At 39.6% G+C, this 21332-nt stretch overlaps 1 protein-coding gene across 2 annotated transcripts in view; it reads left to right on the plus strand.

Moving 5' to 3' along the window:
* Positions 1-21332, plus strand: part of LOC119889881 (C-myc promoter-binding protein-like) — a 79266-nt gene that overhangs the window by 34620 nt on the left and 23314 nt on the right. For both annotated transcript variants that reach the window (XM_038700782.1, XM_038700781.1), the window contains exons 6-18: positions 55-347; positions 2539-2605; positions 2838-2896; positions 3330-3474; positions 4199-4374; positions 4856-4956; positions 5920-6135; positions 8653-8798; positions 13808-13941; positions 14999-15131; positions 15555-15761; positions 15934-16062; positions 19447-19588. In XM_038700782.1, coding sequence (XP_038556710.1) covers positions 55-347; positions 2539-2605; positions 2838-2896; positions 3330-3474; positions 4199-4374; positions 4856-4956; positions 5920-6135; positions 8653-8798; positions 13808-13941; positions 14999-15131; positions 15555-15761; positions 15934-16062; positions 19447-19588 — 1948 coding nt within the window. The remainder of the gene's footprint in view (positions 1-54; positions 348-2538; positions 2606-2837; positions 2897-3329; positions 3475-4198; positions 4375-4855; positions 4957-5919; positions 6136-8652; positions 8799-13807; positions 13942-14998; positions 15132-15554; positions 15762-15933; positions 16063-19446; positions 19589-21332) is intronic.

Here is a 21332-nt window from a genome sequence, read left to right on the forward strand (position 1 = left end):
TGAGCTACATCTGCACATGGTGAGCTGTGTATCCAACATGTCCCCCTGTTTCAGGTGTACGGTGCTGCCATACAGTTCTATGAGACCTATCCGCAGGAGTGTCTGACGGATCAGCAGCTCTCCCAGCTGGGTCTCCTGAGCCCGGATCCACACAAACCCTCCTCCTCCAACACAACGCTGACAGCCACCAGCAGCACCACTAACAGCACCACAACCCCACGCTCTGTCTACACCAACAAGTGTATCTGCCTGCTTTCCCACTGGCCCTTCTTTGACGCTTTCCGCAAGTTCCTCACATTCCTCTATCGCTACTCCATCTCCGGCCCTCATGCCCTGCCCATAGAGAAGTGAGTTATTTTTAAAAAATCTCATACTTTCACCATTTTATGCTCTGTTACGTTCTTGCTAATAGTTGTTACATCACTTTGGGATGACAAATAGGTCTAAATACTACAATACCCATGACCCTGTTGAATGAACACAACACTGCACCGTAGTTACTTATTTAGAGCAAAATTAAACTAAACACCCAAATTAAATGGATATAAACCGCAGTTTGAATTGTCAGTTGTTAAGTCAGTAATCAGTAATCTTTAGTTTTCACCCCAGTTAGTAGTGTACGAGTATTTTAAGCTCTGTGATTGGATATTTCTTGCCAAAAAGTACATTTTCAGTCATAGTTACCTTCTCCCCCAAAGTTTATATGTACACAGGCTTGTAACCTTTAATTTTTTATGAAAGAACCAAATATTTCCTAATGCAGTTGTTCAGTATTTGTATTGAAGTTTCAGCCAGGAGAGTTTCATGCTCATCCACACTGGAAAAGTGCTCCAACTGTGATTGAGAACCAGGGGCCCCTGAAATAGGTGCCCCCATTTTCCATCTCTATTATTTCAGACAGGATATCCTGTGGTCTGTAGAAATGCTGCCTGATATTTACCCGATAGAAAAAATATTTCTCTATAGTCAATGTTGCACTCGGTGAGGAATTAATTATTCACAGTGCTCCACGGTAATTTAACTTATTGTTCTAGACGGCATTTTAAATTTCTTTATATTATTGGACTGTAATGGTGAGTTGATACTGCGTGAGGGGAATTTGAGTGAGAAGTAGTACTCACCACATAATTCAGTGTTGTCATAACTCAAAGTCAAATCTTAACACAAAGACATGGAACACATATCATTCAGTATGACTTGCACGTTTTGAGAATATCGTAATCTCTGATGCCCGTCATTAATTAAAGTCTATAAATCTGCTTAGAAATCATAGAAAAAAGGCTTGCTTTATAACTCCAGAACTTTTTAAGATCAGTAACCAGTGCAGGTGATAAAATCACACCACCTCCCCTAGAGAAATAATTCCAGTCTGATTGTGGTTTACAAATCATATTGTTGTTTTTTGTTGACAAAAAAACAATATTCTTGTACAGGAAGTTACTCTATGCTGTCAACCTTATTAATTCAAAGGAGATATTGTCAACATGTGCATCTGAGGGACTGTTACGACCCGGCTTGTGGGGAAAAGGGAAGCAACATGAACCAGAATGTTTTTGGTAAAATTGCAAGTTATTTATTTACAGTGTTCACCAAAAAGGGCTGGTGGGTGCTGCTTAAATCAAAGAAATAAATATAACTTAAAAAAGTCTCTCCAAAATGAGAGATAGCCATTAGCTACTTTAAAATCAACTTAAACAAAACTCTCTCTGACCAGTCATCAATAATCAAAGTGAGACAAAAATGAGCAGCACCCTCTAAACCTAGTGTTTCTAAACATAAACTGAATCTACAGGTGTCTGGTTGGTATCAGTTAACCCCACTAAGATCCTTGCCCAATTTCTTTACCACAGCACTTGTAAATCACTCAACGAAAGCTCCTACAGAAGTTAACACATTCACTAAAGTAGAGCACAATACAAAGGAAGGCAAAATCGCAACTGCCAGGTTCAACAGGGAGGCAGGTATTTAAACAGGGGGAATGTCTGGAAGGCTGTAGATGGTTGGAAGGGACTGCCAGACGCCGCACCAATCAGATCACCGACCGGAACCAGGAAGTAGGCAGGTCTCGTGTCGGCCAATCCTCGGCGAGGGATCGCACATCCTGCTTAGCATGACACACTGGCTGCACAACACAGATACACATACACAGATAACAGCTGTGGCCTTAACAGGGACTAACAGCAAAGTCAGATCTTTAATGTTGATGTTATAGTGGAAATGTTTTCCATCTGGACACCAGATCGTGGCTTGCAACTGTTGTCCAAATTTGGGCCGCTATCCCTTCAAAATACAGCAAATAACAAATTAGTTCTCGTAATGTTAAATATATCACCACTACTGTTCTCTCTAACAGGGTTAAGTTATGTTGGACACTTACTTGACATTACCCTGGTCAGGTGATGTGTGTGGCAGGTTCATGCTTTTCATGTTTTTCTGCTGCTCATAACTCTCACCCGTCTGAGAGGGTTGCATTGACGGATTATTCGGCCTCCTGTTATTTTTGGCCTCACATCTCCTAATTCTTCTTCTTCTTCCCAGGCACATCTGTCATTTTATGCACAAAGTTCCCTTCCCTTCCTCCCAGAGGCCTCGCATCCTGGTGCAGGTAAGTTTAGGTCACAAGAGAAAAACAATCTCTGTGATGTTTGCTGCATGTGGTTCATGTTAGAAATGGGTAATCATCATTTTGCAGAAAATAGTGTTGTTTTCTGACGGTGTTTAGGATTGCCTGTGGGGTGCAGTAGCTTTGGTCCTCCATTATGGATGATTATTTAAATGATTCAGTGCAGGCTTTTTTTGCTTGGTTGGTTTTATCTCACTTTCCAGCTTTTCTACAGCTTTCCCCTCATGACAGCTTGATGTTGAGCCAGCCAGTGTCTTCTCCTTTACCGCTCAGGTGAGAGCAGCTGCATACAAGTTTTTCTGGTGATATCTCACACCACTAATATTATGCTAAAATGCCATTTATGCATTTTTTTACTGATTGACCCAAGAATGCAGTGTATGTATGTGTAGAACAAAATAGTTTGGATACCAAATTTTGCTCAACCATGAATCATGATGATTTGTGTACCTGGTATATTAAAGTCTGTAATAAGAATTCTGAAATAGGTGTTAAATACTTTACTATTATTGATTTTGAGATCCCTTCATGCACTTGAAAATAGAATAAAGAGAATGCCTATATTCACACTAGTATTCATCTACTTATATTTTGGAACCCAAAATGTGTTCAAGGACCAGAAAAGTTAAGCGACCATGTTGTGGTTCCTTCTGGATGTAGTAAGTACATTTTTATGTATGAATTTGTCATGTTTGTGTTTTTGTAGTGGTGGTCGATTTTCTACGCTGCTCCAAAACCTTGGACCAGAGAACGCCGTCACCTTGCTGGTGTTTGCTGTCACTGAACATAAGATCCTGGTTCACTCATTACGACCCGCCGTACTGACCAGCGTCACTGAAGCTCTGGTGTCTGTAAGTTACTGCCTTTAGCTGCACAGAGTGGTTACATATCTGCCCTCAACCTGTAGTGTATTCCTCCCTCTCCATGTTGCCTTCACGCTCTTCTGGCTTTCGTCCTATTCTTTGCTTTTGTTTGCTTTCTTTCACATTTTATTTTAAGTAAACTGTTGCACTGATGGTTATTAATGTCAAATATGGTTGTGGTAGTTTCTGCGTTGGTCACCATTAATTGTGGAAAGAGCGGATGTCTGAGAAATTAAGTGAGGGATTACAGGTTGTTGAATTCTCATTAGGATGTTTTTTTTTCATAGTACCAGATAGGGGTGGGGGAAAAAATCGATACAGCATAGTATTGCGTTATTTTGCAAGGCAATATCGTATCGTAACACGAACGTCAAGTATCGATCTTTTATTATATAAATTGTGCATGAGAAGTTTGTTTTTTGGCACTAACAAAATTACTTTTTCAGTCCACTAGAAAAAGAGTTTTCCTTTGGAGACACAATTTGAAGTTGGGAAGAAGATAAAATATTGCCATAAATTGCAATATGTTTAAAATCGCAACAATATCGTATCGTGACATAAGTATTGTGATAATATCGTATCGTGGGGCCTCTGGTGATTCCCACCCCTAGTATCAGAGTGGTTAGTTTAAATAAACCCACAACATTTAACGAGGGAGCCCTATCCTCCTTTTGTCTCACTTTATCTTTCTCATCTTCATCCTCCTCTTTAGATGATTTTCCCGTTCCACTGGCCGTGCCCTTATATTCCTCTGTGCCCCCTGGCGTTGGCTGACGTGTTGAGCGCCCCCTGTCCGTTCATTGTTGGTGTGGACTCCCGCTACTTTGATCTTTATGACCCCCCACCAGACGTGAGCTGCGTGGACCTGGACACAAACACCATCTTCCAGTGAGTATAATACCCAAAAACCTTCTCATTGTGGTTGAGTTATTTAGTCAAGCTATTGATGAGATTTAAAATCTTTAAAATATGCAGTGTTGTGAATATCGTATGACATCGTTGTGTGTAGGATAAACTACCGGGCAATGAGCCACACATGTGCTGTACAGCACTTCCAGCTAAGAGCTCAACATTGTTTCCTTTGCTGCATCGTTTTTTCCCCTGACAACAAAACTGCCAGTTCATGAGTTCAAGTTTAAAAAAAAACAGGAAATTTTCCTGGAGTCCCGGTGGAAATATGTGTTGTGTCAGACGAGAATGCATTTTTCTTGTGTGTCAGTTAACGTCAGTAACAGTTCACATCATTTTCGACCTCATTACCAGCCAGTCAGCGTTGGGGTGTTCTGAACTCCCCTGGCCCGACCGCTGTCCATGTGGGTTTTGGCCTCTCAGTCTCTCCAGAGCTCAGTGTGTGCTTTTGCTTTTCTAGCAATGAAGATAAGCGAGCCCTCACGTGGAAGATCCTGCCAAAGAAAGCCTGTAAAAACCTAATGAATGTGCTGAGCAATCTCTACCAGCAGCTTGTGGATGGTGAGTACTGGGCCTCACGAATGAACGGGTAGAACAGTTCTAAAAATGGGTCAGTTGTTTGATTTAACAAGCAAAGCACTTTCAGGACTTTCACTTTTCTATCCAGTGGTTCTTTTTATTCTGTGCTCAGTTGAAGGTGATAGGCTGTTTTCAAAAGGTCAAGTTCGAATAAATTCAAACATTCATGTAATTTGTTCAAACCCTTGGGGAATTGCATGTTCTTGGACTGTATTTTTATTTTTATTTTTTTTACCTTTTTCTGATGTTCAGTGTAGTCAAAAATGAAAGAGTCCTCACAGGCTGGTATGCTTCATTCATCATCTCTAGTTTTGGATTCTGTTGTCTTTACAATTTGTTCCCCATTCATTCTGTACTGTTCTGCTCTCCATTCAACTAATTGAAAACCAGCAATAATCCCATCATAGCATAATATCCTAATTACCCGTCTGGCCCGCCATGGTGCTCATTGTATTATTGTCAACTTTCTCTGGTGTTCATGGAGCACACTCACTGACAGACCAAGAAACCTGCTGCTTATTGAGCTGTAGAAATTGAATTAATGAATTTTCTGATTCAGTGAAGTTGAAAACCTACCCAGCTTCTGCCAAAAGTGCTGAATATTGATATGCCTGCCAGAGGTTATAGTCGACACATTTAAGCCTCATGGGCCTTCAAAAACTTGGATATCAACTATAGTTTATTTTCCTTATTATATAAGTCTAATTCTCATATGCAATAGGAATACTAACTTAAATACTTAAAGCAGTGCACTGGCGTAAGACCTATCAGTACATACCCTTTGAACACAACAACTTGATCACAATGCAAATGATGAAACATTTGAAACAGCCACCTCAGTTTAAAGTGATGATTCAACCTTTATCTTAACATGAACACAGAGGTTCACATACAGTACTGTATGTAGTGACAGGTGCTGGTTTTGATTTCTTTCTCTGTCTTCAGGTCAGTGCCGTCCTGACGGGCTGCTGGAGCTGAGCATGAGCGATTCATCAGAGCTGAGCTGTGGGAAGAGCCTCCACATGCTGGAGCTGGAGATCCAGGAAGCCTTCCTGCGCTTCATGGCAGCCATTTTGAAAGGCTACCGGTCATTCTTACGACCTATCACCCAGGCACCCTCTGAGAAAGCCACCGACGCTAGCTCCCTTTTTGACTTGCAAGGTATCTAAAAAAATCTCACTGTGACACTGAAACCATTTATCCGTGTGCAGTGTGAGTCAGACAGCCAGGTCTGAGTCACAGAAGAAACGATGTGAGAGGATGAACCTAGCTGTCCTTTTTCTCAGCGACATCCTCAAACTCCTCACACATAAACATAAACAAGCCAGCCTTTTCTCTGAGAAAGAGATGTATCTAAATGACCCTTCCCACCAGAATGTCTGTCATGCAAAAAGGCTTTTTCTTCGCTCCATTTTTTCATCATACAGTCTTCAGCCAGGACAGTTTGAGTCACAGTACAGTTACAGACCATGATTAGCGCTAATGAGTCTATGAATATATACACTAATACAACGTCATCTGTGGCACCTTCCTCTCTGGAGCCAGCCTCAAAAACAGATGGCGTTGTTTAATACATGTGCTGTTTGGGTATGAAGGCTGGGGGTTTGTAAAGATGGCTGGGTTGGTGGTTCAAGGCTGTTTGCAGATTGAAGGTTAGTCATTTAGCAGCACAGCTGCTAAATGCTCCAGAGGCTTCTTGAGTGTGGCCTCTGAATCTGAGCCCATGAAAGCTGGTTCACATCACAGCTGAAATGAGTTGGGGTGAAATCATGGCTGCTCCGCTGGAGGATAGCTGTAGCCAAGGTCATGTCCAGTATGAGATATATGATATCGTAAACAGGAATAGCTGTATTACATTACATAATGACTTGAGGAAAGATGTTACAGCTCGTGCATCATGTTTATGAACTCCTGACTGTTTTGGGACCTAATATGCATAACAACAACAAATGACAGAATGTGTTAATATGCCTGTATGGCCTATTTTCTATGTTTCCCTGTAGCCCTCTAAAAATACAGTCTCCTTCATTATATAATTATAGTGCTTTCAGTCCAACATATGTGAATTTCAAAATATTAAATGCAGATTGCATCTGTATTTTCTTTTTGAGAGAAAATCATACCACAAAGAAAAGATGATAAACATACACGACATTACAGAGACTGTTGCTTAACACACTATGGAATTAGTAATTGTTGGGGTTTGTAAGTATCTAAGTGCCTAATCTAGTGTACATTTGTTATGGCCTTAAGGTCACAAAATATCCAGAACTCTGAGGACCTGTTTTGTTTTTTCACCACCGTCTGTGGTTATGAGCTGTTGGGTTAAACAAAAATTTGGTACCTAAATGAAAATATAAGTATCTTAATATGTATGTTGGGCTCTTTATGTTGATATTTCAAACCTTGTTATTGAACTGTTGATGATTACATTTACACACACCTGTCCGTATTTGCTTAAAAAAGGTTATTCATTACAGTCAATATCACTGTTTAAAAAAAGATGTTTGGAGGTTTTAGGGTTACTTTTTCTTCATATTTTCAGTTAGTCACTTACTGTAAAACTTCAATTAAAAGCCTAGTCACAATTAGAAGCCTGTCCCTTTTAGTAGCCTTGTGTGGCTACGCGTTTTGACAAATAAATGCAAGTCTCAATTAGACACTTGGTCTTGTTTTATAAGTTCTTTAGATGTATAAAACCTCTTGAGACCCTCTAGGTCACCTGCTTGAGGTTGTTCTAGGCTGCTTAGATTGTGCATACTTATACATACATAAACTTTGGTCAATATGGACATGCTACACATCGTTAGAACGGTTAGATTATGCACAATTCAATCATTTATTCATTTGTGCATTTTACGGAAACAATGATCCTCGAAGTATTATTGGTTCAGATTTGCCGGCATGGTAGGTAGGCAGGCCTGTCCCATATATATGCCTGTCCCAAATATAGGCATAGAAAGATCAGTGATTTAAGCAAATAAAAGTCTGGGCTATTAATTTAAGTTTTACAATTATTTGGTCTTCAGGTTATAATAATGACTTTACCAGAGGAAGTGTATTCAATTTGACACAAATGCATTAATCAGTAAATGTAGGAAGAAAGTACTTGATTAGCAGTATAGTGAAGCTACTGAGAGGAGTTTCAGTCAGGATCAATTGATGGTCCAGGTTTCGAGCACAAAGCGTCGGGATTAAAATATTTATCAGCTGTAGGAAGTATTTGGCTTCCACCTCTGTGTTGGGAGCCAGTGACCATCCATCATGCTTTCAGTCTCACAACAGCAAGGGCTTATTAGTCAATTAAGCAGCTTTCAGCATCTATTAAGAAGGCTATTCACCACGTTGTTGTTCATCCCAAATAGGCCATTACACTAATAACAATGTGTTGGCTTGCATTATCCTAACCAAGACAAATGGAAAGTATATACATAGAGCCTTCTAAGGGATAATGGATTCCTTAACCACAAAATCCCACACCTTTTTGGAAGTCTGTAAATTGCTATTGTGAACACTTACTCTTTTCAGTAGATGAAAGGAGTTGAGCTATGTAAATAAACCTGCTGCTGTATCTTAAATGATCTGTGAATCATCCCTCATATTAGTCAAGAAGTCAAGTCTCTGCAAGGTAAGATTACTGTCGTTTGTAAACGCTAACCTCAACATTTATGTTCTCAGGGTTCTTGAAGAGCCGCGACCGCTCACACCAGAAGTTCTACTCACTGATGACCAAAACCCAGATGTTTATCCGCTTTATTGAGGAATGCTCCTTTGTCAGCGACAAAGACGCCAGTCTGGCCTTCTTCGACGACTGTGTTGACAAAGTAAGTGTGGTATTTAATCCCATAGAGCGTCTTTGTATGTTTTCATTTTGATCTCACAAAATACGACAAAAAAGCTTTGTCCGTGCTCCTCATCATCTCAGTCTTCCTTCTTCTGGATTGATTCTTTCTCACCAGGCCTTTTTGTGCTCCACTTGTAGCAGCATTAATAGTTTTCAAACAAACCTGCTTCTGTCCTTTCTTCTTTTTCTTTCTCTTTCCCTTTCTGCCTCTGTTTGCGAGCAGCTATACAATTCAGAGCGGAGTGCAGACAAAGGAGGCAAGGTAAGTCTGTCATTCTCACCTGTTCTGGCTACATTTTGTTTGCAGCTGGGAGATTAGTGCATGGTCCCAGCAACCGACTTCAGATCAAAATACAGGAATCAATATTTTGTCTCCTAGAAGCAAAAAGTATGCCTGTAGACAACCCTTCATCTCTTCAGCTTTAGTTTGAGCTTTAATGTTTTATTCCCCACCCAATCATCAGTGTAATTTAAATGAGTTCCTTATGATCCAAAGTATATCAACTTCCTAGAATCTTTCCTTTTTAATGAATATTGGAATATTCACTGTCCACATCAAATTTGCTGCAACAGCAATTTGTCCCGAGATAGTGAAAGTACAGATTTATTGAAAATCCATGTGCAGTTTTCTGCAATGGTTTCTGCCCTACATTTTTCATGACTCGAGTGAGTAAGGGCTTTTAGTGCTTCAGTGATTTCTGAAGTACTTACGAAGCGTGAAGTTATTTATTTATTTTTTTCTTTTACATCCCCTGAGCTTCATATTCTTCAGTGTGACAATATGAAGAGCATTGGAGAGGCTGTCGGTATATCTACTGTGCTCCACCGGGAGCATTTTGAGTAGATTGACCCGCTGTGCTCTTTGGGTAGTGTTGCTCTATCAGACTGCGTTTGTATTGTGAAGGTTAAACTTTGTGTGTTTGTAATCTCAAAGTCCACGCAGTCACTCGGTTCCCCTGTCACGTCTTTGGGTCACTGCTTTTTTCAAGTGACATTTGTAACAGACTCTGAAATAGACTTGGCCGTCCTTGGATTACTTGTGTATGTGTGTGCGTGTTCTCGCTGTGATTGAGACATAGTGGATGTGAATCAAGAGGCCAGCATCCACAGCCTCCCCTCCCTGTGCTCCCAGGTCTGCAGTGGGGCCCAGGTCTCGTCGTCCTCCATGTGTGTCAGCTCCACGGGCGATTAAGTCCTCCGACTGTCTTTCTGCACTGTGGTTGGATTACATTATGTACTCTCTAGGAGAGAAAGCACACTGCAGCACCACCGCCGAGCCTGCACACACGTCACACTCTACACTACACACAAACACACAAACAGCAGTCACATTCACAAAGATGAGGGAGAAATGTTTTGATCCCTGAGGGAAAGTAGTTCACTGCAGCAACAAGACTAATTGAATCCAGCAGACACAAAAGGCAGACTATTCATACACAGGATATATAATGACATCAATTAACACCTGTGAAAATACAGTTGAAAATAAACAATTCTTGGATCGCATAAGTAAATCAAGACCAATCAGTAATTACTTTAACATATTCATTACAGTTATACTTATCCTCATTTTGGGATCAGGTGCATGTACCTTTTAAAGCCTAATTCTTTCTTTGATAGTCTGAGAATTTTGCTTTTGTTAAATGAGAATATCGACACCACTGTCATATTTCTGTGGTATGTAGCTGAAGTCAGCCGCCGGTTAGCTTAGCTCATCTAATAGACTGGAAACAGGGGGAAACAGCTAGCCTGGCTCTGTGCAAAAGTAACAAGATCTCTCTCTATTTTGTTATATGCCTAGTGAAGACTACACAACATTTACCGTTGGCACAAAAACAAAGTGTAAAACGACAAGTTATGGTTTCATGTAGTTATCCTGTGCTAGATTATTCCTTGGCTGGGAACAGTGACTTTCTGGAGCTTTAGAGGTGTTGGTTGGTGGATTTGTTTCAAACTATACCTTAGTGTTGGCAGAATATTTTAGGGAGGAGTGTGGATGAAAGTAGAAATGGCAAGTAGATTAAATCACAGTTGTTTCTGTATCTTTACGAGTTAACCTGCAGTCATTCAGCAGACACTGGGTACTCTCGCTCGTGCACTCAGCCTCTTGGAAAGCTTCCTGTCAGACGTCTCACCAGTCTGTGTTTTTCTTACTGATGTCTGAACTGACGACAGACTTGCTTGTCAGACAGATTGCTTCTTCATCATTGCAGCTGTCTCAAGTCTCTGTGGAGCAGGACAGGTTGTTTCTTATTAAAAAAACAAAAAAAAATCTTGCTCAAATATCCACAGGTATAAGTTACATGACATCTGTGAGTGTGGGGGAGATGCTCAGTTCTTAAAAAGGTCCCAAATGCTTTTGTCTACATTGGAATTATTTTGATACTTTAGTGTGTTTGATATTACGAGAAGGAGGACATCAAATGACACACAGGATAACACAACAAAGACTTATTTTCAGTGCGGTCCTTGTAAAGATAGCAAAGAGGCAGTAGTTCCAAATCATCACTGTAAATACAGTCATCAAAAAAGTCACTTCAACTCAAATTAAATTGTAGAAAAAATTACACGCACATTTTGAGATGTTTATCTGTAAATGATAAAAATATTGTTTAACGAATTGTGAGTTCTTAAGACGTTCTCAAGCAAAAAAACAACATTTTATTAGCAATAGTTGAACAGCACTGTTGTCACTTTAGTTAAATATTAATTATCTGGCTCTAATCCAGCCAGAAGCCCTTTTCCCCAGCCACGTTCTTTAGCACTTAGTGCTGGTTTCCTGAAAATATGGGATATATAATCCCTTCAAGTTCTGGGTCCAGAAGATCTCTATGAGGAGGCTTCCAGGAAGCAGCCTGATCAGTTGCCTGAATCCCCACAGCTGGTTCCTTCCAATGCAAAAGAGCAGTGTTTCTACTCTGATTTCTTTCTAGATATCTGAACTAATCCACTTTTAGTTTTGTGTTTTAGCCTGTGCTCAGAGAAACGTCACCGAACATTATATTAGCCAAGAGAATTAATGAAAGGGTTCTTGGCCTAAAAGGCTTTAGACTGCACCAAAGAACATACACTTTTGTGTCCCACACTTTACTACTTTGGCTTTTATTGCTATCAGACTAACTAGACTAAATTATGAACTTTCAGTAAGTGCTTCTCTTCCCTTCCATCCTCCATGAATAAAATCATTGCTTGTAGCACTAGAGCCTGTCATTAAGCACTTCTCAATTTACGATGCTTCCCTCCGTGACCCTTCAATTTTTATATCCACTATAAAGCTCAAACCTCCTGCTATAAGACCCGGAAACTGGAAGTCTTAATTGTCAGCTCCACCAACATGGCTGTAGTAAAATATGTGCAGTAAATCCAAATGTCAGCAGTGAAAATGATAGGTGTTCTCCATTGTGCCCACTGCATTTCATTTTTCCTCTTTTCTGGCATCTTTTTTGATAAAATCTGAGCATTTCCCCCACCGCTGAGCATCCATAACCTGTAATCTGCCGGATAAGGGGTTATTGCTACAGACTTGCTGGTTGAAACTCAGCTTTATAGTAATTTAATGCGCCCGCCGAGTTGATTGCAGACTGTCGTGTATCAAGCACACGCAGGATTGACTACATGGGACTTAACTCACACACGAGCCTTTACAATATATTGTATACTATAATATAATATGTCAAATTAAACTTCATGCACACTGTGGCAGGACGATTGGCTGACCGTGATTGATTGTGGAAATCAAACTGATTGGTGATCCTGGTATGTAAATATAGCTATAATATGATAAATCAGTCATCCAAAGCTGGATTTGAGATACTGTACTGTTATGAAAAAGTTTACTTTTTAAAATTCACAGAATATTTTAATACATGCACAATTACAAGATAAATAATTCTCCATATAGATATGGGTTTAAATGTTCGCTGTACAGTAGCAGATACTGTAAGGCAGCAGAGCAAACATACTGCTCACACACCCAAGTTGCAGAATTATATTAGATGGACCACAGCAGGACTTTCAATCTAATTTTATTTAATCCTTAAATGGCCACTACACCAATTTTACATTTACTTATTTTAGTTTATCAGTCAGAGGAGTACAATGCAGCCTGTTGAGGAAAAAAAAACTACTGAACTTCTTGTTTATCTCGACTTGGGCTTGAGCAATAGTGGGGGTGTGGAGTGTGAAAGGTCCAACTGAAGCACAGTTATTTAGATGCATTTTAGGAAGTGCAGGAGCCAGATTTACTAGGGACTAGAAGTCAGGATATCTCAGCCTGTAGTTCATCGTTTTGGACCAGTCTCTCTTTTTTTTAATTATTTTTTTTATCTGTCTCTTACAAGTGTCCCAACTGTATGGTACTGTTTTAGTCAGCTGTCTTAAAAAAAGGCTTTGGAACTATTTTGCAAATCCTACCAGAGATCAGAATCAGCTTTATTGGCCTAGCATGTTAACGCATACAAAGAATGTCACTCCAGTGATATAATTGTAATTATAATTGGTATCATTGAACTTGACATTAAACTGTGTAGGAAGATGGAGAACTGAATTGCACAGGCGAGTTTCAGCTTTGTGTGTGTGGTGACAGAGGGGGGCTGCAGAGAGGTAGAGTGAGTATGAAAAACGAGAAAAAAGAAACATAAAGAGAAGCTTGTTCACTCGGGAAATCTAGGTCACCTGCTGTCATCCGCTCTCAGCTTTCCCAGACATTCTGCAGAAATCCTGCTATCAGGGTGATGGCTACAAAGCTGTTTTGAAATTATGCTTCAGTAAAAAAAAGAAAGTAGGGTTTACAAAGGTGAATTTGCCAAAGCCCTCCCATGCAAAAGCTGACACATTTATTACACGGTATTATGTCAAGATCTGTGTTGAAGTTCTCACCTGTCTCATGGGATACTCCCTTCGCCCTCCCTCTGTCAGCTGTGATAGATGCAGGGTCACAGTACCACCACCCAAATATCTCTGTTCATGTTTGCGTGTTCTGTTCCGCAGGTGGACAGTGACAGGCCGGAGGAGACCAGGCTGATAGAGATTGATGAATCCCAGCGCAGTGAGCACACAGTCTTTATCACACCTCCAGAGCTGCCTCCTCTGCCTGAGGGGGAGGAATATCCACTATGCTACAGGTAAAAACTGTATTTATATATCTGACATTTCCTCTCAAACGGCAAAATAGATGTACACAACGATCACTAGACAGCAAGTGAACATTTTGTCCTAAAAGGTGACGAAGCAGGATTTGAGTGACGACTGAATTAGAGCATCTCTAGAACCTAAAGCTAAAGAAGGCAATTTGTTTCAGAAGCATTTTTGTTTTGTTATATTTGTTGAAATTGTCTTTTATATCCCAAGAGCAATCAATAAATCAATTGCATTGACACAAAAAGAAAACTGGTGGCTGTCGCAGGACTGTAATGAAGGCCTACCTGCCTGTCTACCTGCAGGCACTCTGCCCAAGCACTCGCATGAACATGTGTTTTTAGGGAATGGCTTTGGAGGGAAGCCTAAAGGGAGCGGGTGGGATTTTTTTCCGTTGGATACTTTAAAAATCTAGCTGTCTCTTGCTAGTTTCTCCAATGTTCTCTTTAAAACAGAATGTGGAATTTAGAAAACAAACAAGTTAAGTGTTATTTGTAAGTGGGAATGGTGTACTAATTTGTTATTAAGTGCCATCTCCCCACCATCTTCTATGAGTCTAACTGAATTCAAGACTCACACCTAACAGCAGGAAGGAAATTGGAAAGTCAGAAAAATACACTGAGATGAAATTGGTTTACTAATTCTTAGAATAGCTGATTGAAGACCAGCAGGAGTCCAGCTGCCTTACTGAGGACCAAAGACTGAACACTACTGGTGGTCTGTGTGGGCCTGAAAATGCGCTGTTTGTATCGTGCAGTCATATTTTTGCTCTAAATAATTTTTGCCAAGAGATTTTTCAGAACCACCGAATGATCCATCCACAATGACCAGCAGAGTTTATTATCATCTCTCTTTGTAGATAATTATATCAATCAGTATCTGAATCATTTCATATTAGATATGAGCAAAATTTACTATGTTGACACCATAGGAGTGCCAGGAGAACAAATTTATGCCTGTTGTCTCTAAAATAAAACCTTTATTTAACTAGGAAGTCACATGGAGATTAAAACGTCTTGTATGTGTGTGTATGTTCTTCATCAGGTATGATGGTTTCCCAGTGTTAAGTCTTGACCTGTTTGACCCTGTGGAGGGCCTGCGGACCACCTCCTCCCGCCTCGCTGCCAAGCACAGCTGTCCCACCAGCCCTGCCCCCATGTTTAGACGCACCAAGCAGGTCCGCATAGCAGTAACTCCCCTTTTGTCACACAATGATTTATTGATTTGCCTGTTTAGGTCCTGAGCTGATGTGCTTCTTCAGATTTACCTAAAATTAGAGCAACATTACAAGGTTATTTTTCAACATTGCCAAACTCGCAGCCAAAAAAAAGAACAATCCCTAAATTGCATATGGTTGATAACAATTTAGACTATCAGATGACCTTTAAAGAAAATTACTGTTTTACAAATGTTTAACTGCCTTAAACAACCAATACATAAAAAACAAGGAGCTATGGAAATGGAAGTTTTATTTCTTATGTAATAGTGGAAAGCAAAAGGATATGATTAACTGGGTCAAGGGTGATGAGATGAACTTTTAATCTAAAAGATTAGATTTCAGGAGTCTGATCTGTGCATTAAAGAAATTCTTCTTCCACAGGAGATCAAATCAGCCCAGAAGATAGCCAAGAAGTACTCGTCTATCCCCCAGCTGTGGTCCAAGTGCCTGCTCCGTCACTGCTATGGCCTGTGGTTCATCTGTCTGCCAGCATACGTGAAGGTGTGCCACTCAAAGGTGCGGGCACTTCGCACCGCCTACGATGTCCTCAGGAAGATGCAGGCAAAGAAATTGCAGCCCCCTGACGAGGTACATTCATTCAACCAGACATGTTGTTAGGTTTTACTATTACTGACAATGTTTGCACTCATTTTAGATCAGCCACTTGTTTTAATTCAGCTTTTTGTCTCACATCAAGGTCTATTTGTAGGGGTTGTTGTCTTTCTGCTTAAATAATCAAACACGTACATATGATGTTCAGGTTTGTTACCGGGTGCTGATGCAGCTGTGTGGACAATATGGCCAACCTGTCCTGGCTGTCAGGGTCCTCTTTGAGATGAAGAAGGCCGGAGTTCACCCCAATGCCATCACTTACGGCTACTACAACAAGGTACAGTACATGCCTCTGTTAATCATAACAGAGCCAAAATTGTTCTGTGTGGTTGATAAAGTGGTGTGATGTTAATTTGCCATTAAAGGTTTTTATTTATGTCATAAAATAGTTGATGGTAGAATATTCTTTAAACATATTCTGCTCACATCTACACCTTAAAAATGTGGCCTTGTATTTAAAGGTGGATATAAGTTGCAACTCGCAATACCTACCCAGTGCAGTGTCTTACACAAGTGCTAATAGAAATATATTTGCACTGGGACTCCCAAATTTTACAGTATACTGTCGCCGTGGGTGCGGTGTTCCTAATGTGGCTGTGTTCTGCTGATTCTGCTGCAAGTTCGGCTAATGTGTGAACACACCCATGGCCAAATGTCAAGCACATCTCTGGAAAGAGTGGGTCCATTTTCCATGAGTTGTGATGGAAAAAGACAGAGTCAGGGCAGTAAAATAAAATAAAATTCAGGAGACTTGGATACTGTACAAATCAAACAGCCTTGATGCTCATTTTATAGCGACAGGCGACTGTATGAGGAAAATATACTAAACTCACTGTCGAGTAGGGTTGGGCCAATAAACTGTTCAGATGTGTTCACTGTTGCTTTACGTGGTTACTGCTTGTAAGGGATCGTGTCTTGTAACCTAATATCACGAGTCTTTGCCCAACCCTATCTGTGCAACAGATCGGATCCGATGTGATTTAAAAATATTAAAAGTTTGATGCAGTTCTAATCCAATACCCATCTTTTTTTCAAATGACAGCCTGTTGCTAGTTACATTACTTGCTGTGTCGTTTTTCGCCGTATATCAGGGTATTTGTCACATTTTTTGATTTCTCCAGAATTGCTTATTCCACCTTTTTATGATGCAGAGAAATATCACGAGTTACTGTTGGAATATTCAAAATTAGTATTTCTGTTATAAACGGCATGAAATAACTTATAATACATCAACGTCAAGTCAGACGACCTCTAAAGACACTGATCAAATGCAGTTTCTGAAAAAGTTAAGCCATGTCATGGATAAAAATAGCTTAGAAGAGCGTATGATGTATTATAAAGCAGAGTGATTGCAGTCTAGACGTTGGTTGTTGATTCATGATTCACAATAGCCTCATAAATAATTGCATCCAAATTCTTACTCAGTTGCTCCATCACTAAAATTAATTTCTCTCTGGTTGGGACTGACGAGGCAGAGACGCTTAATCACAGTAGTGCCTCTGCAGGCACTTGGCGTTCAGATAAAAAGAAGGTTGCACGGTGTCATGTGCGATCATACCCAGGTGTCAGGATGAATTGTGGCTCTGTTATTATCACAACCTGTCCCTGATCTGACAACCCAGGTTGCAAAATTGGCTTATGTGGGAGCTGGCTATCGGGAGACAAGGCCGCAGTAAAGGTTTATTCATCAGAGGATCTTATTTGATGGCAAACTGCAGCTGCTGCATCGGACAGTTGTAGGAGTTTTTCCCCTTTCGTGCTTCTTTAGATTGGTTATCTGTTCATTCTGGCATTCTTCCCCCATTAAATTCAGTTGCACACAAATGGGACTGAATATGTTTGTGCTTAACTTTAACACAGGTTTCCAGAATAAACCCTGAACTAAGTAAGAAGAAATTAGCTAAATTAGGAATAGTTCAATTAAAGTTAATTTCCACAACAGTACTATGAAGTTTGAAGTACCCTTATATAGATAATAGGGAAAAACACCAACCAAATATTGTATTATTTATGTAGCTGAAGAATGTTAGAAAAACAAAACGTAGTTTAATATCTCCTCAGTCGTGGGATTTTGGGATATTGTGAATTTTAGAAGGTCATGGTAATGAACTTCTGACCTGGCAATCCAGTCTGGGAGCATCTCAGAATTTCTCACGCCATTTTCTTTCACATTTTTTTAATACTTGTTTCTTTCATTACATGGATGTTGTCAGACTAACTACAGTGGGAAAACCAGACAGTTCAGTCATGTATTAAAACAACAATAACAAACATTACAACAGGTTGTAAAGTGAAATAAAGTTTGTAACTCCCATCTGCTCCAAGCGGTAAATAGAAATAACCTATATTCAGTGAAGCAGTGCTGAGGATGAATTTGAGTTTAAAGTGACATAATTTAGGGGGAAAAGCTGATCTGCAGTCCAGTGGTGCGGCAGCGGAAACTTCTACATCTCTTCCCAGATGGCAGCAGGGTAAAATAAATTTTTCTTGCTGCTAGAAGAGCGACATCTCTCTCATGTCTGTTAAATATGAAGCTACAGCTAGAAGACGGATAGCTTAGCTTACCATAAAGACTTGAAACGGAGAGAAAGGCTAGCCTGGCTGTGTCAAAACAAATCCACCTAGTAGCACCTCTAAAGCTCACTAACTTAACACATTTTATTCTGTTACATTAATCCGCACAAATGTCACATTGTGGTTTTATGGAGGTTATGTGCCAGACTATTTCCTTGCCGGGCGCAGTGTCTTCCTGGAATATTGTCGTCACGTTGACATTGCCAATGTGTTAATTATTTAGCTTTATGTCTTTTTATGTCTGCATGCCTAATATGAAGCTTCAAAGTGACTAACCAGGCTCTGTTCAAAGACAAAGAAATATTTACAGCATGCATCTCCCCTCGTCAAGCCACAACAGTTGGTCTTCTTTATTTAACTCTTGGAAAGAATTCAAATAAGCTCAAACTGTTTCTTTACAGACGTTAAATATCAGCTCTGGATATCACTTGAGTCTTAAGATGTTATTGATTTCGGCTTAAAAAAAGATTGTTGACATCTCCATGACAGCAGTATCATTTCACCTGGCCCAGAGCCTGAGACTCTTCACACAGGGGCAGCCTGCATAATAAACCCAGTTCTGCTCGGTGGCATACCAATTGTGTTTTTCTCAGGGGGCTTCTGAAGTGTATTTTAGGAGCAGACAGAGACTGTCAAACGTGACTTGGCCACCAACAGCTGCAGCGCCTTTCCTTTTCTGATGTTAAGTGTGACTGTGGATCTAATAGCACTGCAGTTAATGCCTTTGATGAAAAATTAATTCCAGACTTTATAAGGGACAGTAATTGGTTCAGTTTTAGTTCACTCACTTCAAAAATGTTGAGTTGAAGCTGAATGAATGAAATCGGAGCTGCAATTCTCAGAATATTCAGACTCTTCATGTTCAGTGATTTATTTATAGATGGATGTAAGAACATTTCATGGTGAAAGATATTTGAAAAAAAAACAAGATATTTGAAAAAAAAACAAACATCTATATTCTTAATCATTTGGATTAAAAATGAACTAAAAAGTCTTTCATCACAAAGTCATTTAGCAGCTAAATTTTTCCTTTATCTTGGTCTCCTCGCTGTCTTCACCGATATTTTTCCTCCTCTGCCTTCTCCAGGCGGTTTTGGAGAGCACGTGGCCCTCCAGCACCAGAGGAGGATACTTCCTGTGGATGAAGCTGAGAAATGTCGTCGTGGGCGTGGCGCAGTTCAAACAGGCGCTGCGACGACACGCTCCCCTCACCCAGAGCCCTCTGTCAGGTAACTGTGATCAATAAACACTCTGCATGTGTGTGTTATCTCTTTATAAGCATGTTTTGTTGCAGATAATCTGATGCACAGACTTGCGATGATCCTGCAAACTTGACAAATTCCAAAGTTGTGGTTTGTACAGTTTATTTTTAAGTGGCTCAAACCAGAGTTGGAGAGAAGCTTAACACGTTGATTTAGCTTGAACGTACCCCCGGTAAAAATGCATTTAAACCCAGAGCAGCTATGAACACTACAGAATCAGAATCAGTTGATAGTATAATAAAGGGACTGTACATATAATTTACTATCTGCATGCTTCTCTGGTGTGCACACCAGCAGTGGTGGCAACCTATGTAAAAGTAGTTACAGAAAAAGTGTAGAATTATTATTAAGTATTAGCATCAGGATAGTACTCATTATGCAGAATGGTCCATTTCAGAATAATATATATTTTATATTACTGCATTATAATTATTGACGCATTAATGGGTATGTCACTTTAATGGTGTAGCTGATTTACTTTATTACTAATTTATATACTGCTGAGTAGTTTAATCTATATTAATACATTTTAATGTATTTGTTGATAATAGTTTGTAGTAATAATCTGAATATGCAAAGTAACTAGTAAATCAAGCTTTGAAATCAATGTAATGGAGTAAAAAGTACAATACTTGGCTCTAAAATATAGTTGAGTGGTGTTTATGAAGATTCTCAGTCATCCAGGTCAAAGTTATCCAAGTCGACAAAGTCCAGTCGCCACTGATTTAACCTTCCTTGGATAGTAAAGGTTTCACGCTCAGGTGGATCAAAACATGTACATGTAATCGCTTCAAATAACTTTAACATAATACAAGTAAGTAGAGTCTTTATCCAAGAAGGTGAGAAACTTTTCATAACGTTACACATGGAAAACTTTCCTTGCATGATTTAAATAAATCACTTAGGCTAGTCGCTAATAATGTAAGTAGGTAATGATCAAAGACTGAAGGATACGATCTCAAATAGTCAGATCCATGTAACTCAAGTTCAGAAAAGAATATATAACTAGCCACTACTTCTAAAATTACATTTGTCAGTTGTAATAAATGACCAGTTGGAAGGGACAACTATAAAACACAACTATCACAACATGTGTGATTTAAATCCCCTGCATGTCGGTGAACACCTACACACCCAGCTAATCATGCTAATCCCCGTCCTGCTAATCCCTGCATTTTTTTTATTATTTTTTAAAAAGATACTCCCTGTTACACACCACTTACAGACACAATTTGATTTCTTTTAATTGTTTACAATATTATTGATGACATTATTTCTAATACAGGACACTCACTCCACTCCCGCCCCACACACTTCACATATTCTTTTCTAATAACTTCTTGGAAGTTTCTGTGTAATTTGGTATTTATTATGGGGGAAATAGAGACAGTGCTCTGTAACATTTATTTGAATTAAGTTAGCTGGGTTGAGTTTGTAAGCGCTTGTTGATTTCAAGGGTTTAATTGGAGATAATTGGAAGAATAACAACTGAATCAGTCTTTGTTTTCCCTATAATTAATATTAATTTACATCTAAACGTTCCTTTCTAGGAAACCATTGCACCCATAAATAAAAATGTTACAAGCAGTGTTTTAAAGACATTTTTCACATCTCATAGTATTTTTAAGCTTTTAAACAGTCCTTTAATCAGTAATACGTAATAAATCATTCTTACTGTACTGTATGCTGGTTCTACTGGATTTATATCAAA

This window comes from Micropterus salmoides, unplaced genomic scaffold, assembly GCF_014851395.1.
Source record: "Micropterus salmoides isolate LMB-PRFRI ecotype aquatic unplaced genomic scaffold, ASM1485139v1 Ms_hic_scaffold_6, whole genome shotgun sequence".
In the NCBI taxonomy this organism is placed as follows: domain Eukaryota; kingdom Metazoa; phylum Chordata; class Actinopteri; order Centrarchiformes; family Centrarchidae; genus Micropterus; species Micropterus salmoides.